The 14,873-nt window shown below is 34.5% G+C and overlaps 1 protein-coding gene and 1 non-coding gene across 44 annotated transcripts in view; one reads left to right on the forward strand and one right to left on the reverse strand.

The window, feature by feature from the left end:
- Positions 1–14,873, forward strand: part of ADGRL2 (adhesion G protein-coupled receptor L2) — a 597,884-nt gene that overhangs the window by 552,186 nt on the left and 30,825 nt on the right. For 31 of the 43 annotated variants that reach the window (XM_074335025.1, XM_074335028.1, XM_074335029.1 and 28 more), the window contains 5 exons: positions 4,682–4,975; positions 5,525–5,628; positions 6,496–6,681; positions 7,571–7,609; positions 10,426–10,609. In XM_074335025.1, coding sequence (XP_074191126.1) covers positions 4,682–4,975; positions 5,525–5,628; positions 6,496–6,681; positions 7,571–7,609; positions 10,426–10,609 — 807 coding nt within the window. The remainder of the gene's footprint in view (positions 1–4,681; positions 4,976–5,524; positions 5,629–6,495; positions 6,682–7,570; positions 7,610–10,425; positions 10,610–14,873) is intronic. The other 12 variants (XM_074335011.1, XM_074335013.1, XM_074335017.1 and 9 more) reach the window with 1 other exon arrangement.
- Positions 12,554–12,658, reverse strand: LOC141572520 (U6 spliceosomal RNA). The gene has a single exon (XR_012497847.1). It is a non-coding gene; the product is annotated as a U6 spliceosomal RNA (small nuclear RNA).

Raw genomic sequence — 14,873 nt, forward strand, 5'->3', positions numbered from 1 at the left:
TTTCTCTTGAGGCCAGTAATTTGGGATGTTTCCTGTGTTTCAGTTGTTTTTCTAAAAGCTGGTATCATGCTTCTTCTTTACCCTGTAGGTTTGTAAAAGGCACACGTCAGGAATGGATGAGGGTTGCATTGTTACTTGTCTTAACCTTTTTTGTAACCTGTATTACCCTCACAGCTGTTACATTTGTTTTGCCTGGTAGTAAATCTCTTCCTTTCCATTAGAAAAATCAAAGAAAGGAAATATTTTTTAAAAATGCAAATTCATAATCAGGCAACACCTGAAAGATTGTGAATAAAGTTGAGTAGAGATTTAGTTCAACAAAGAATCATTGCCCCATCCACTTGTCACAAAAGTACTTCATTTAATACAAGATGAGTAATAATGTTATTTTCCACATGTGGCTTATATTCTAGTATATAATTTGTTCCATTTCAGATGAAAAAGTCTTTGATAATTCAGATGCTTTTTGGAAAGAGCAGTTACCAGCTTTGAAAATGAGAAACTTACATATATTTGGTAACTTGTGTTCCTACAGCTGTGTTTTGTTACCCAAAATAGTTAGCCATTCTTTTTCGTAATGGTTTCCCCCTGAGTTAGCCATTCTTAAATAGTCCCAGAAAGTGAAAATTCATATTAGCCCTTATTAAACCCTTAGTGGTAAAAAACTTTTATCTGACCTAAATTTTTCTTGCTGTTTTTTGAATCATGTTATCTTAATCTCGCTCTCCTTATAATTTATCTTTATATGCTTTTAGAGAGACTCCTGTTTCTCTCCTCCAGGATGTGTGCTGATATCTAGATGGGGCCTTGCAGAACTATTCTGGCCCATAAATTTAGGTCAAACCAGTAAGCCACCGTCAGCTTTCCAGAAACATGATCCAAGAAACTGATGGGACAGAGCAATTAGAGATCAGTTCTTTTACTTTCATACAAAGCAGTGATGGACTGGTTTGGCTGAAATTCACAGAGCCTTGTGTACTGGGTTTGCTGCTATGTATGTTGCCAAGGCTTACACTGTGCTATAAAATTAACCATTCCTTTCATTTTTCGTTGTGGATTGCTTCGTAATGCATGAGTTTCAATATTTTTTTTTCCTGTTTACAAATCCAAGCCTTTTTATTTTTGACAGCCCAAGTATATTATTTCTTTGCCTTGATCATGGTTTTCAAATAAATTTTTCTTTTTTTTTTCATTGAATTTTAGCTTTTTGTGATCTCTGCATCGTTCGTTTGCTCCATTTGCCTAAACTAGGTCTGTTTTTCCTCTTTGCACCTTCTTTCTCTCTAACGTGGGCTTAGGAAAAACCTGTTTCAATTTTATTTTAACATTTTTTTCTCTTCTTTAATCTGACTTTCTTTATATTTACCTTTTCTGTCTGCAAATTTGACAACCCAAATATAAAAAAATGTGTGTCTTGGGTTTTGACAGCTCCTGAATAATTACTCTAATCAAGTATGACACATAGGAGGAAACTTTTTATCAAGAGAGCCAGTTAGGATTATTTTTTTCAGAAGTATTTAACATATAATACATATTTCTTGAAACATCTTCCCACTGATAGTAAATGCTCTCAATAAAAGAGGACCAGTATTTCTGAACATTAAATGAGGGTAAATTTAAGGGATACGCAGTTTTGGCCTTCCAGGCTGCAAACTGACTTGAGCTGAAGTTCATTCAGAGAAGAACGCACGCACGGGTGAGTTCTTGCACCTGGATGATGGCAGACTACCCTGAAAACAAAAGGATGTTGTCCTTAAATCTTTTCATGCAGGAAAAAAACTGATAATCAATAGCAAGTTCTTAGTAAACTACCATAGTAAATAGAACCATTCCGTCTATGTTTGTGAACATTGTCATGGGTCCCTATTAAATGTTTATTAGCATTTTATTAGTACCGTTTCTAGGTCTCTGTACTCAGATGATAGCGGTGGGCAGAATGTTAAATGAATTAACGCAGACGTTTGATATGACATCCCACTAACTGGGGTAGAGCTCTGTAAAGCAGAATCTGGATTTCAGATGTAAGATAAAATGCTATTGTGAGTTGCCATGTTTTCATTATCATTTATAGGATATTTTAGAGTTTTGAACTTGTGCCCCGTAAGTTTCAGTATGAAACTGTTGTTTATTGCTCCAGTACCTTACGCACCTTCCCACACCTTTTCTTCTTTTAGAGATTTACACAGAACACAGTGTCAGTTCCGTGCTCCAAAATCAGGGCACATTGCTTCATGGGGTGCCAGAGTTTGCCAAAGTCTATCAAAATCTTTTAGCTAGAAAAGTAAGAGCATAGCATTTAAGAGTATGGACAAGTGACCTTTGCTTAACCTTCTCTGGCTCAGTTTCCTCTTCTGTAAAAGGAAGATAATCATAGTGTCTACTTCATGGGGTTGTAGATTAAATAAGATGATCTGATATTTTTTGTATGGTAATTAGCATAACATTAACATAGTGTCCAGTACATAAATGCTGAATAAGTATTAAGTTTTTATCATATCAGATGCCCTGTCTTCACCTAGGGAAAGAAATATTACTTTTTAGAAGTACCACTGCATTTCTATCTTCAACCTTACAAAAAATTGATTTCCTTGAAGTTGCTAAACTGTGGTCTTGCAAAATCCCAGAAATTCTAGTTGTTCTCCAAAGAAGTTTAATTGCGCCACTTAAAGTTTACTTTCATGACGTCCCAATATTTTACTGATTTACCTTTGAAGAATGTGTTGATTTCCTTTAAACTTCTTTTGATGAACAAAAGGTGAAAAGCTATGAAAATTATCAAAAGTCTCTTGCAAACAGGATGTAGGATGTTGCATGAAATTTTAACAGAGGACATTTTATTGCCTACCTTCATTCAGTTATTATGAATCTTTACTGATGCTTAGCTAACTGATCACCAATTGTAGTATTGTTAACATACATTTCAGTGATTAAGTATGTACTAATTAGTACAGTGCTGCGGGATACATAGATGGTAAAGCACTAAACCACTTTGTTCTGCCCTTTCCTCTTTTTGCTCCAATTCTCCACTCGCCTCTCAAATTGGATTCAGCAGCAGTCATTTGACACTTCTGCAAAAGATTGTGATGCTTTTGACAAATGTTAATTGAGAAAGCACTGAAAGCCTGGCTGCATTGTAATCAAAAGAAAATTATAGAGGTTTAACAAGATGTCAGGCAAGTGCTTTACAGAAAAAGATAGACGGGTTTGAATAGGTTTCTGCAGCAGCTGGCTGGGTGATGTTTGACTAATGTACACAGGCTTCTCTCATATGGTCAATAAATTATCCCTGGAAGTAAAACATATGCTTAAGAAGTTTCTCTGGCTAGAGAAGGAAAAAAGGTGTAGAAAGTGTGTAGTGCACTTCATTGATAACAAGAAGTTTGTCACTACGAAAGAACTAGAAACAAGGTTTCTCTGATAAGCTTACCCTACTCTGTCAATACTGTCAGAATTGTATAAACAGCTGTTTATGGACTAGAGCTTAAAATAGTAAACACAGTGATAATAGGAGCTTGTTTTCTAATACATTTTAATGTTCTAGTTTGTTTCTTATGTATAGAACAAGCATAACATAAGTTAATGTTTTTGTAAGATTCTTTTGAAAGTCATTATTTTTGATTGGCTATACTCATAACAATTTAAATTTAAGGCGTCATATGTATCAGGATTTAGGAGCTGGTGTCTATAAATGTTCATAAAACTTGAGTGTGATCACATAATAGATTTCAAACAATAGTACTATAAGTTTTACCGACAGAATTTTTGTTGTTGTTTAAACTAATTAAATGGTAATTCATGAAAGAAACCTTAAGCTCCATTGATTTTTTTTTTTTAACCTTTTTAAACACTTCTTTTTAAATTTCTACTTTTAAAATGTGTCACTGTAGTTCCTTTTATACTCTCTGTTAGAGTCAGCAAAATGTGTAGGGTTGGTTTCAAATTAGGCATGATTTGATCTGACCTGTTTTCTTGATAAGAGATTGCATTATAACCTCTGACCAGAACTAGTTGCCTTTATACCTTCGTTTTCAAAAGTAAAGATGTTTCCTTAAAACAGCACAAGCAAGCCAAGCTTATCTTCTGTTTGGATCTAATCAGGCATGCTCAAAAGTCTCTCAAGCAAGAATGGCTGCTGGGTGGAAAGATGTCACAGTATTTATTTTCCTGCAAGATGTAGAGTGGGTGACTTGAAATTTTCTATTGTTCTAATTATATGTAATTGTCAGACTTTGTTGATACTTTGAATTTGGTTGTAGAGTATGAATATATATAAGAAAAGAATTTTTCTAAATTACTTAGTAACATGATCCATTTGGTATGTACATTGAAACGTTATGTCAAACTCTCCTTTATTTCCTGTTGGATATATATGATAAAATATACTTAACTTGTATTATCAAATATTTCATTGAGAAGTAAGCCTAACACAGAGTCATAAGCGAAATATATAGTGAAGCCTAAGCTGCCATCACTTAGCCAAGAATATGAATAAATTGGCAGAAATGAAGAGATTTATTCTCCCTGGCAGCTACTGATGTTCTCAGCAATGCTCATTTTGTTGGTTTATGGGTGGTTGGATGGGTGCGGTTTTGTGTGTACGTGCATATACACATTCAGATGTGTGCCTGTATGTGAGCACGAGTGTGTGTTTGAGATTAACACACTCATCTTTTTTCCATAGTGCCTACCACAGCTGTGACAATAACTTCTTCAGCTGAGCTGTTCAAAACCACTGTATCAACCACAAGCACTCCTTCTCAAAAAGGCCCTGTGAGCACAACTGGAGCTGGATCACAGGAAGGAAGCAAAGGGACAAAACCACCTCCAGCAGTTTCGACAACCAAAATTCCTCCTGTAACAAATATTTTTCCCCTGCCAGAGAGATTCTGCGAAGCATTAGACGCGAGGGGGATAAGGTGGCCTCAGACACAAAGGGGAATGATGGTTGAACGACCATGTCCCAAGGGAACGAGAGGTATTTCCTGTGAAAAACTATACATACATGTTACATTTTAGTTGCGGTAGATTCTGAGTTACACTGAAATGATTTTATTTGAGGAAGGAGATACTTACATTAGCCAAATTTGTTGTTATTTTTGTTACTTCGGGAACGTAGCATCTATCGACCACCTAATGGTTTTTAAAATGTAAAAATCATTTAAGGTCAGGCCCTGAATTACCTCTCCCTCTTCAAGACCTAGGTCAAGCCTGAGAGTTTTGCCCATGGACTCTAGTGAGGCTTCCTTCCAGCTGCCTTATTCATTACAAGTATCATTTTGGATGAGTCCCAAGAAAATCAAGGGCTTTTTGTTTGTTTGCTGTAAACGTCTGATATTTCTATGCTGACTTTATATTTACTGTTTATAATCTGCATTTCACCCTACTTTTTGTCAGTTATTGTCAACTACTTCCATTAGTGTTTATTCAAAATTTAACACGCAGGGTAGGATCATCATAGCTGATTTCCCGAATGCATGCAGAAAAATGATTTCAATTTCACTGTTGTTTTCTGCATCTGTTGTAGGAACTGCCTCGTATCTCTGCATGGTTTCCACTGGAACATGGAACCCTAAGGGCCCCGATCTTAGCAACTGTACTTCACACTGGGTAAATCAGCTGGCTCAGAAGGTTGGTTGGAACCTTTTAATATGATACACATTGGTGATTAAGGGCTTTAACTTCTAACATAAATAATTTAGCTTTGCATGTTAAAACCAGCTTCGTTGCTCTTTGTTCAGTATAAAAGTAAAAAATTATGCAGAGTTTTGTCTGTAAACTATTTATTCAAAGTTACATATGTTTTGGGGCATGCTGTTTTCTATGTTAAGCTTTTAAATGAGTACATACTTGCTTAATTTCATTCATATTTAGTTAGTTCTGTTTCTTTTGATGTTTGTAAGACAAATAGTGCGTTGGCCTAATAAATCAAATATCATTATGTTTGCAACTGAAGCCACAGAATGCAAGCAGATGTTTATATCACAGATGATTATGATAGAATAAGTAAAAAGGGCTTTAAAAGAATTAGTAACTTTAATATTACAGTGTAATGCAGTGACATTTTAGTTTCTCCTTTCCCATCTACCTTTCTGAAACTAAGCAGTAGATAATCACCCTCAGTATCATACTGATTACATTCTGATTTAAATTCCTGGATCATTGGAATAAATAAATCAGATTTTTAAACAACAGTTTAAAATGGTTGCCGTGAAATGAGAGAGCTGTCTGAAAACTTTTAAAAAGGATTTCTGGCTGGATTTTTTTTTCCCCCTTTTGTTTCTTTTAAATGTCTGGTTAAGAATTTCTCTTGTGTGTTGAGGATCTAAGAACCTTTAATCATCTGAAATGAAGAGAAGGTTATTGGTCTCAATTACTTGCAGATTTTGACTTATTTGCAAATATATTTTTCACCACAACAAAGATACTCAGGAGAAGAACAAGAAGCCACAAACAGAGCAAGAAATCTTACTGAGATAATATAAATTGGCATTTCAGATCAGAAGTGGGGAAAACGCCGCTAGTCTTGCCAATGAACTAGCTAAACATACCAAAGGGCCCGTGTTTGCTGGGGATGTGAGTTCTTCAGTAAGACTGATGGAGCAGTTGGTGGACATTCTTGACGCACAACTGCAGGAACTGAAACCTAGTGAAAAGGACTCAGCTGGACGGAGTTATAACAAGGTAGGTAGAGATTTTCTGTTTTTTTTTCCATTAGACAGTTTCTGTGGCACCTCTGGATTCTTCTAGCTGTTGACTGCCCCTCTGACATACACTCAGAACCAAAACCTATAAATTGGTTCATTTCCCAAGAAAGAATCCTAATTGAGAAAGGAGCAATATGGCTTTAAAAAAAAAAAAAAGAAAGAAAGAAAATTACTTGAGGGAGATCTTACCTGAGTTGGTGGCAAACTTCATCCACCTGTTTGTGGTCAGCACTCTCACTTTAGAATGCATTGTCTGCACTTGGAGAGATTATGTGTTCTATAATTCCCATACTTTGTGTCCTCATACCTTCAGCTCTTAGGGTTCTAGCCAAATTGCGACACATACAGGAATGTTAGCCACTGAAATACTGTTTTCAATGGCAGGTTTTGGGAGAAGGAGGCATTTCCCTCTCTAGGAATATAGTAGTGTATTAGTGTTACTTTCCCTCTGTAGGAGCATAGTATATTAGTATTATTAATTTTTCCTACTGTGACATAAATTTGGTAGTTATTTTAACCATACAATAAAAATAAGTATGTATATGAGATTCATAGTAATCCAAAATCTGTGCCCAATGTATTTTATGGGGTGAAAAAATAGACTTTTTTCCTTTCCTTTTGACCACATATTTTGTCTCTAGTTTTACCAAGATACTTTGAGTTTGTATACTTAGTAAAATATAGCTCAAAACTGTAAATACACAATTTGCGCAGTCATTGTAGACTCAAAAAAATCCAGAAGACTACGTACACTACATAATGAATTTTGAGCTCAGAAACACAAGCTTAATCTTTGAGGATTTTTTCTTTCCTCATTTTCAACAGATAAAATCTAACCTCTGATTTTCTTTTCTTTTACTAAAAAGCTCCAAAAACGAGAGAAGACATGCAGGGCTTACCTTAAGGTATCTCTCCTGTGCTATCACCCTGCTTTCTCCCTTCTTCAGCTACCTGCCACGCTTTATCATTTTGCTGCATGACCCAATGTATTTCAGTCTTTGATAATTATATAATGTGCCCCATATCAGCTGTACAAATGTTGGCTTTTCATAGGTATATTACTCCCAGAATAAGCAAATCATTTATTTTTATAATTTTTGCTGTTTTTCCATTCATCCAAAATACAAGAATTTCAAAGAACTATCCTCTGAATTGGAAAGTAATCATAATAGTCTCTTTGTTTTGTTCTTGTTGTCATCTCTGTGGATTTAAAAAACAACAACAACAACAACAACTTGACTAAAACAGCTATGATATATTCTTGGCAGTTTATCATATCAAAGACTGTATAGTCATAATGTATGTGCATGAAAAAGTCACTGCTTTTTTATCTCTGTGGTATACTCTTAAAATAAAATAAGCTTTGTCCTGAAATTTTTAGGGGTCATTTCTAGAATCAGGTTGATACTGGGATGGGTTACTAGTAATGGAATATAAATAATATGACAGTGCTACCGATATGTGTTGTATGTTGGTTTTTTTCAGGCCAGTAAGAACAGAAAGCCAGTGTTTGGCTTAGAATTCTTATCCTCTTCAGCCGGTTTTTCTCCCTGGTAGACCCAAGTAATAGGAAACATGCTGAGGCTTACTGTGGAATTATACCATGCTAGCTCTGTGTGATAGATCAAAATAATCATACCACATTGCATTTTGTTTTATTCTGAATTTTGAAAGTTCCTTTTGGGGGGATAGTTACTTTCTAATCTTACTCATCTGGGGACCATATCCCTAGTAAATCAAACCTTGGAGAACTAATCCATATACATGTGACAACAAAACAAAATAACTTTGTACTTTTTGTACCACATGAAAGCTATGCCTTCATAATATTGGTTGGCAAGGTCTAGGGAAAAAAAAAAGAATGGCATCTCACTAGTTAATAATAGATATTGTGGGGGTCTCAGAACTTTACAAGAAAAGGTGGTTGGAAAGTCTCTTTAGTTAGTAAAATTCTGAAAACCCCTTTTTAGCCTTTTGGATGGGGGCAAAGAAATAACTGCTGAAGAGTATAAAATTTGTCATACTGAAACTTTCAGTTCACCGTTAAGGTATTAGTTAATGTGTGAAATGTAATAATTGGTATGTTGCCCAGGACACATATCTCAGTGGGAAAAGAATAGCTTTCTTTCTTTGGCAGGGAGAGACTACTTCAGGAATATGATTACGCTAATGATCATTTTGATTCCACCAGAAAAGTACAAATGGTAATAAATAAGAAGTGTTTCAAATTAATAAAAGCATGTCATCGGCGAGTTATGTGTATACATAGGAAATTTCAGCATGACCTTAATTTCTGGCCAGTGTCATTTTCAGTATGTCACAGATGATCTGCTCTGTTCAGATAAGACTAATAAAACTTCTTAAATAACAAATCAGAAGCTGACTTACACTATGCAAATGAAGCAGGTTCCTGCTTTCTGACAGAGGATTCATTTGTAACTTAGATTAGAGGCTCCAGACTGTATTTTTTGGTGGCTAATGAATCTGGCCTCAGCAGACCAATTTCTATTCCACTTTAGTTAATGGCTGCAGCAGTATCAGTGTGAGCATTTTGACTATTCTATCTCCCATTAGAGAAAGAAAAAAACCTGTAACGCCCCTTGAAAGTTTCTTCACCTGCCAGGAAGGTCATGGTGGCTCACGAGGCAGACAGATGAGGATATTAAGATGGATTAAGCTAATTAATCTTACTCTGACAGTAGCCTCAAACAATTCCCCCCCCCCCCGCTCATTTTAATGTAGTATCTCAAACTAGCAATTTTTGTTGTTGTTCTTTGTACAACGTGTGTTCTTTTTGCTTCTGTGATTACCAATAGATCAAACCAACATATTTATGTGCTTAAAGACACATTGTGACTAGGTAAATGGGATAGAGCAGACAAACTTAGTGATTTCAGCTATCTAAGCCACGGTCAGTGTACAGCTACAGTAAGTATCAGTACAAAAGCCTGACTTGAATTGCTTAACCAACTGGGTTATATTTTTATTTAATGTCATTTTGCATAATAATAGACTAAACCTACATATATGAATATTTGCAACTTGGATGTTTGTGAAGACCGTTCTGCCTCTCTGTTTTCATTAAATTATTAGTATAGGCTTTAAATATGTTTACTGTTCTCTTGATTCATTTAAAAACAAATCATTGATGATGAATTAAGGTATTTTCAGCTGTTTTTTAGTTGGACAGGGAATTGGTAGAGTGAAAATATTCACAGATCGTTTATAAACTTTGAAATCATCTTGGTTCTTTCCCAATGGTAATGAGTAGATAATGTTTTAAGGCACAATTTTGGTTGTTATTTTAGTTTAAGTTCCAAAAAACAATGTTTTCAAGCATAAATATGTCCAGAGACATCAGTGTTTTCTATTTAGATTACTTAGGTCTTGAGATTTTAAGTAAGAGTAACTCCTCAGGTTGAGCTGATGCTGGTTGTATTTCTTGTCAACAGCTGAGATGATTAGATAAACAGAAACCAGCCATCTTTTTACACTTATTCTTTAAAATCAAGTAGTAGTCTACTAATCTTCAATTCGTCTTATTTTGAAATGGTCAGATGTTACAAGTTGACCAGATATATGTTGTCCAGGTTTCCTTCCATCTTGAGATAATAGTAAATCATCATGACAGATAAATATTCCAATTGTCACTAGTCAGTGATTGAACATCACCTTGGTACTAGAGGCAGTCAAATTAATGATAGTTTTCTAATGGATGCAGGCAATTGTCGACACAGTGGACAACCTCCTGAGACCTGAAGCTTTGGAATCCTGGAAGCACATGAATTCTTCTGAACAAGCACATACTGCAACAATGTTACTCGATACATTGGAAGAAGGAGCTTTTGTCCTGGCTGACAATCTGGTAGAACCAACCAGGGTCTCGATGCCCACAGAAAATATTGGTAAGTGAATTTGTTTTCAGGTTTAATTTTGATTTAGAAGACAGATGTTTAAGAGAATGATGTTTCTGTTCTGATTTTGTTTTTTCCCAGTGCCAAACTTCTCTTTGGCCAAATTATTTTTGTCTGTTAACAAGAGATGTTGTTGATCACACTTCATAAAATTAATGCAAAACCCAACCATTTATCCTATTATCTTTTTTTTCTATTATCTTTTAAAAGTTGGTTTTGTATGTGTTTTTTTTTTTTTTTTTCAGCTGAAAAATCATTAAAGGAAAAATGTGTTAGAGTACTTAAATGCCTGAATATGGATTGCTTAAGTCATAAAAGTGCTGGCTATGGAACTGTGGCAAATGCTTTTCCATTTGATATAATATGTTCCTAATGAATTTAAATTATTTTCTGGAATGTTTTCTCCCAGTCAGATATTTTAGGCAAACAGAATTTGAGCCAAATATTTTTATTAAACATGACTGCCTTCAGGTGAAAATGTGGTCAGTAAACTACATCTTCCATAATGCAGAATATCCATGCTTCATAGATTGCAAAATAGCTGTAAATAGTTTTGAAGCATAATTTAGAATTGAAATGCTGGCAACAAGAGGTAGAGATTAATTTGTGATGATATTTAAAAGAAGTACAGTGAGTACAGTAAAATTAATTAGGCTTGACTGATTTAGAGTTGGTTATTCAGCAAGGTGGAGCTCAGGTGAAGTTCTCTAGTATACCTTAGTAAAGTAAAAGTTTCCCAAGCAGAAATGTAAAAACACCAAGAGGGATCACTGACTCCTCTTTCACCAAAAAGGTACATTGGAGCTGCAGATACTGAATGAGGTCTTGCTGTCTGGGATGCCATATCTTACCTAGCCTAATTGTGCCTGCCTAAATCATGGAACTTTATACTAATAATTGTAGAAAATGAAGGCATAGATGAAGAAACAGACATTAATCAGATTATGATACTTGGATTTTAATTCAAAAACTTGAGTTTATTTTAAATCACTAAAATTTTAGAAAGAAAGAAATATTATTAAAATCATATGCTTTTATTATGAGGTTTTAGAATGATAAATGTCTCATTAAACTTCAAATTACAGTCAAAATAATGTGTCCTGCCATGATCTGGGAGACCAATCATAAGGAAAATGATACTTTACCATAGCCTTAGTAGTAATACAAAATAGTTAAAGCTTCCCTTTGGTCCTAAGCTTATTATTTTTGAGGTTAATTTATTTGCTAGTTTAATAAAACTCCTAAGATGCATATTAAATAAGTCTTCTCAAATGTTTCCAGTGATGTACCTGTAAGAATAAAGGAGTATAGACTTAATCATTTTAGAGGATGAGTTACAGAAAGTGTTATTTGAAGTGTTGCGTTACGACCTCAGTTTGTATTCTAAATCTTCTAAATGCTATTTTCAAAATAAAAAACAACAACAGCCACAGCAAAACACAAAAAACCTAAAATTTCCCTCTGATGCTCCCTCCCAACAGTACAAGGAAACTTGACCGTCCCGGTTGACACTGTGTGCTCTCATCAGCCTCACATAATGCAGAACACACTATTATTACAAGTCCGAAATATTTTTATTCCAGTGTGAGATGTCGTCTGAAAATGTAAATGTACAGGAATATGTTTTTCTCAATACCTGTGTTTTTCAGAGTTCTAAGGAATTATCCTTTTATTTAAAATCAATTTATTTTCAAGAACAGTTGACATTCAGTATTCGCTTAGATTAGTTTTAGGTGTACAGCATAGTGGTTAGACATTTATATAACTTACAAAGTGATTCCTCTTGATAAGACTAATACCCCCTGGTTATTATATATACATAGTTATTACCATATTATTGACTGTATTCGCTACACTGTACTTTATATCCCTGTGACTATTTTGTATCTATCAATAATACTTCTTCCTCTCTTCACCTTTTTCAGGCAGTCCCCTACCCCACTCCTATTTGGCTATGAATTTGTGTGTCGTCATTGCTCAGGGGCCATGCTAATCTTTGTATCGTTCCGATTTTAATATATGTGTTGGCAAAGTGATCACTGAAGGATTATTCTAAATATTTTTCATTTTTAATTAAAAAAAGAAAAGAGATTCTTGAAGAATGTAGTACACATTTTACCGACTTCTCAAAAATAATACCCTGACCTTACCATAAGCATATATTGATTACCCAAGAATTATCACTATGAAAGTTGTTTTACTTATTCTAGTATAGTAATGTCTTTTTGTTTCTGAGATAGAAACAATTTTGTGACAAACATTACATATTGTTTAGTATTAGGAAAACATTCAACATTTTCCTAGGACTTGTTCTCTTTTTAGACAGGAGAACTAAAATGAGCCATTATCCTCTTATGTCCTCACTCTCTTGATGCTGTTATCTAAATTTAGGATGTGATTACATAGTGACTTTGGTTATTAAGACAATTTGATTTTTCTGCTTAGGGATTTCTCCTTGAATCCTTAATTTAACTTTATTGTATGGTTTACCCTTATGCATGACCTCATAAAAATGATATAATTATATGTGGTTATAGCTTTTAAAAATCAGCTTTGAGGTATAATTTACATTCAATAAGAACAGCTGTTTTAAGTGTACCATTTGATGAGCTTTCACAAATGTGCACCCCTATAACCAATAGCATGGTCAACATTTCTATCACCTTAAAAGCGTTCTTCATACTCTTTTGTAGTCAGTTTCCTCATACCCCCAGCCCCAGGCAACCACAGATCTGTTTTCTGTCACGATAGTTTAGTTTTGCTTTTCTAGACCTTCAGTTGAATGGAATCATACAATATATACTATTTTTTTATCTTGCTTCCTTCACATCGAATAGTGTTTTTGGGATTCCTTCATGTTGGTGCAAGCATCAGTAGTTCAATCCTTTTTATTGCTGAGTAGTACTCCATAATAAGGACACTCCACTTCTTGTATATTACTCAGTGGTTAGACATTTAGGTTGTTTCCACTTTTTGATGGTTATTAAAGCTGCTGTTTTCCCAAGTGGTTGTGGCGTTTTATACTCCTGACAGCAGTGAGAGTTCCAGATGCTCCACCTTCTCACCAACATTTAGGATTGTCTTCTCAAATGTCTTTTTGATTTTAGCCTAGTGGTTTCTAGTGACATTTCATTTGCATTTTCTTTTGCATTTATATGATTGTTAAGTTACATTTTGTTGGTAACTGGTGAGCTTTTCAAGTGCTGATTGGTCATTCATTTATCTGTCTGGGAAGTGTCTGTTCATATCTTTTGCCCGTTTTTATTGGGTCATTTGTCTTTTTATTAATAAATTATAAAGATTCTTTATATATTCCCAATATAAATCTTTTGTCGGGTATATGTACTGTGAATGTTTTCCCTCAACATGTAACTTTTTAAAACATTTTCTTAATGATACCTTGAGAGGAACAGAGGTTTTTATTTTTGATAAAAAAATCTTCATTACCCAGCTTTAACATCTAGCTAATCCCATTTAACTTATTCTTCTCTCCATTGCATTATTTTAAAACAAATCCTAACGTATTATGACTGTAAGTGCTTGAATACGTATCCCATATTTTTAAAAAACCTACGATGTCATTATTACAGTTTAACAAATTGACAAAAATAGTTCAAAAAAATAACAAAAATGTTTTTAAATTTACTAGATTTTTGTAAATTTGTTAATGATTTTTTTAACCAAGATACAAACAAGTCTATATCATACGTTTGATTAATACATTGCTCGAGTCACTGAATTAAAAGTCATTTCTTCTTTCATCTTTATTATAAAAAAACAAAGCAAAATAAAACACCTTTTTCATTCTTGTTGAAGAAATCAAGTGGATAATTTGTGCTGTAGAATTCCCCACATTCTAGATTTGGCTTATTTCATCCCCAGGATATCATTTTACCATGACTGATCTAACAATTAGATCTAGAGGCTTCATCAGGTCAGGTTTAAGGTCCCCACTCCCCCGAGAACGTTCTGTTATATCATATTCAAGAGGCACGTACGCATAATGTTTGGTTGTTTTTCTTTGTGATCTTATGATTGATTAGGTGGTTTAGGTATTACCAGCCTCATCCATCCATTATAAAATTCCCTATCATTTATTTTCCCAGTAGGCTTATCAGCCAGCTTGATTGTATCCATCAATTTAGGTGTAGTTATATTCCAGTAACAACCCCCCTTCATTCACAGCAGCTCACAACAAAGGTTTATACTTCTTTATGCCGCATTACCATTGAGGCTTGGCTTTGGCCTTGCTCCC

The sequence above is a fragment of the Rhinolophus sinicus genome, linkage group LG06, assembly GCF_036562045.2.
Source record: "Rhinolophus sinicus isolate RSC01 linkage group LG06, ASM3656204v1, whole genome shotgun sequence".
Taxonomy (NCBI): domain Eukaryota; kingdom Metazoa; phylum Chordata; class Mammalia; order Chiroptera; family Rhinolophidae; genus Rhinolophus; species Rhinolophus sinicus.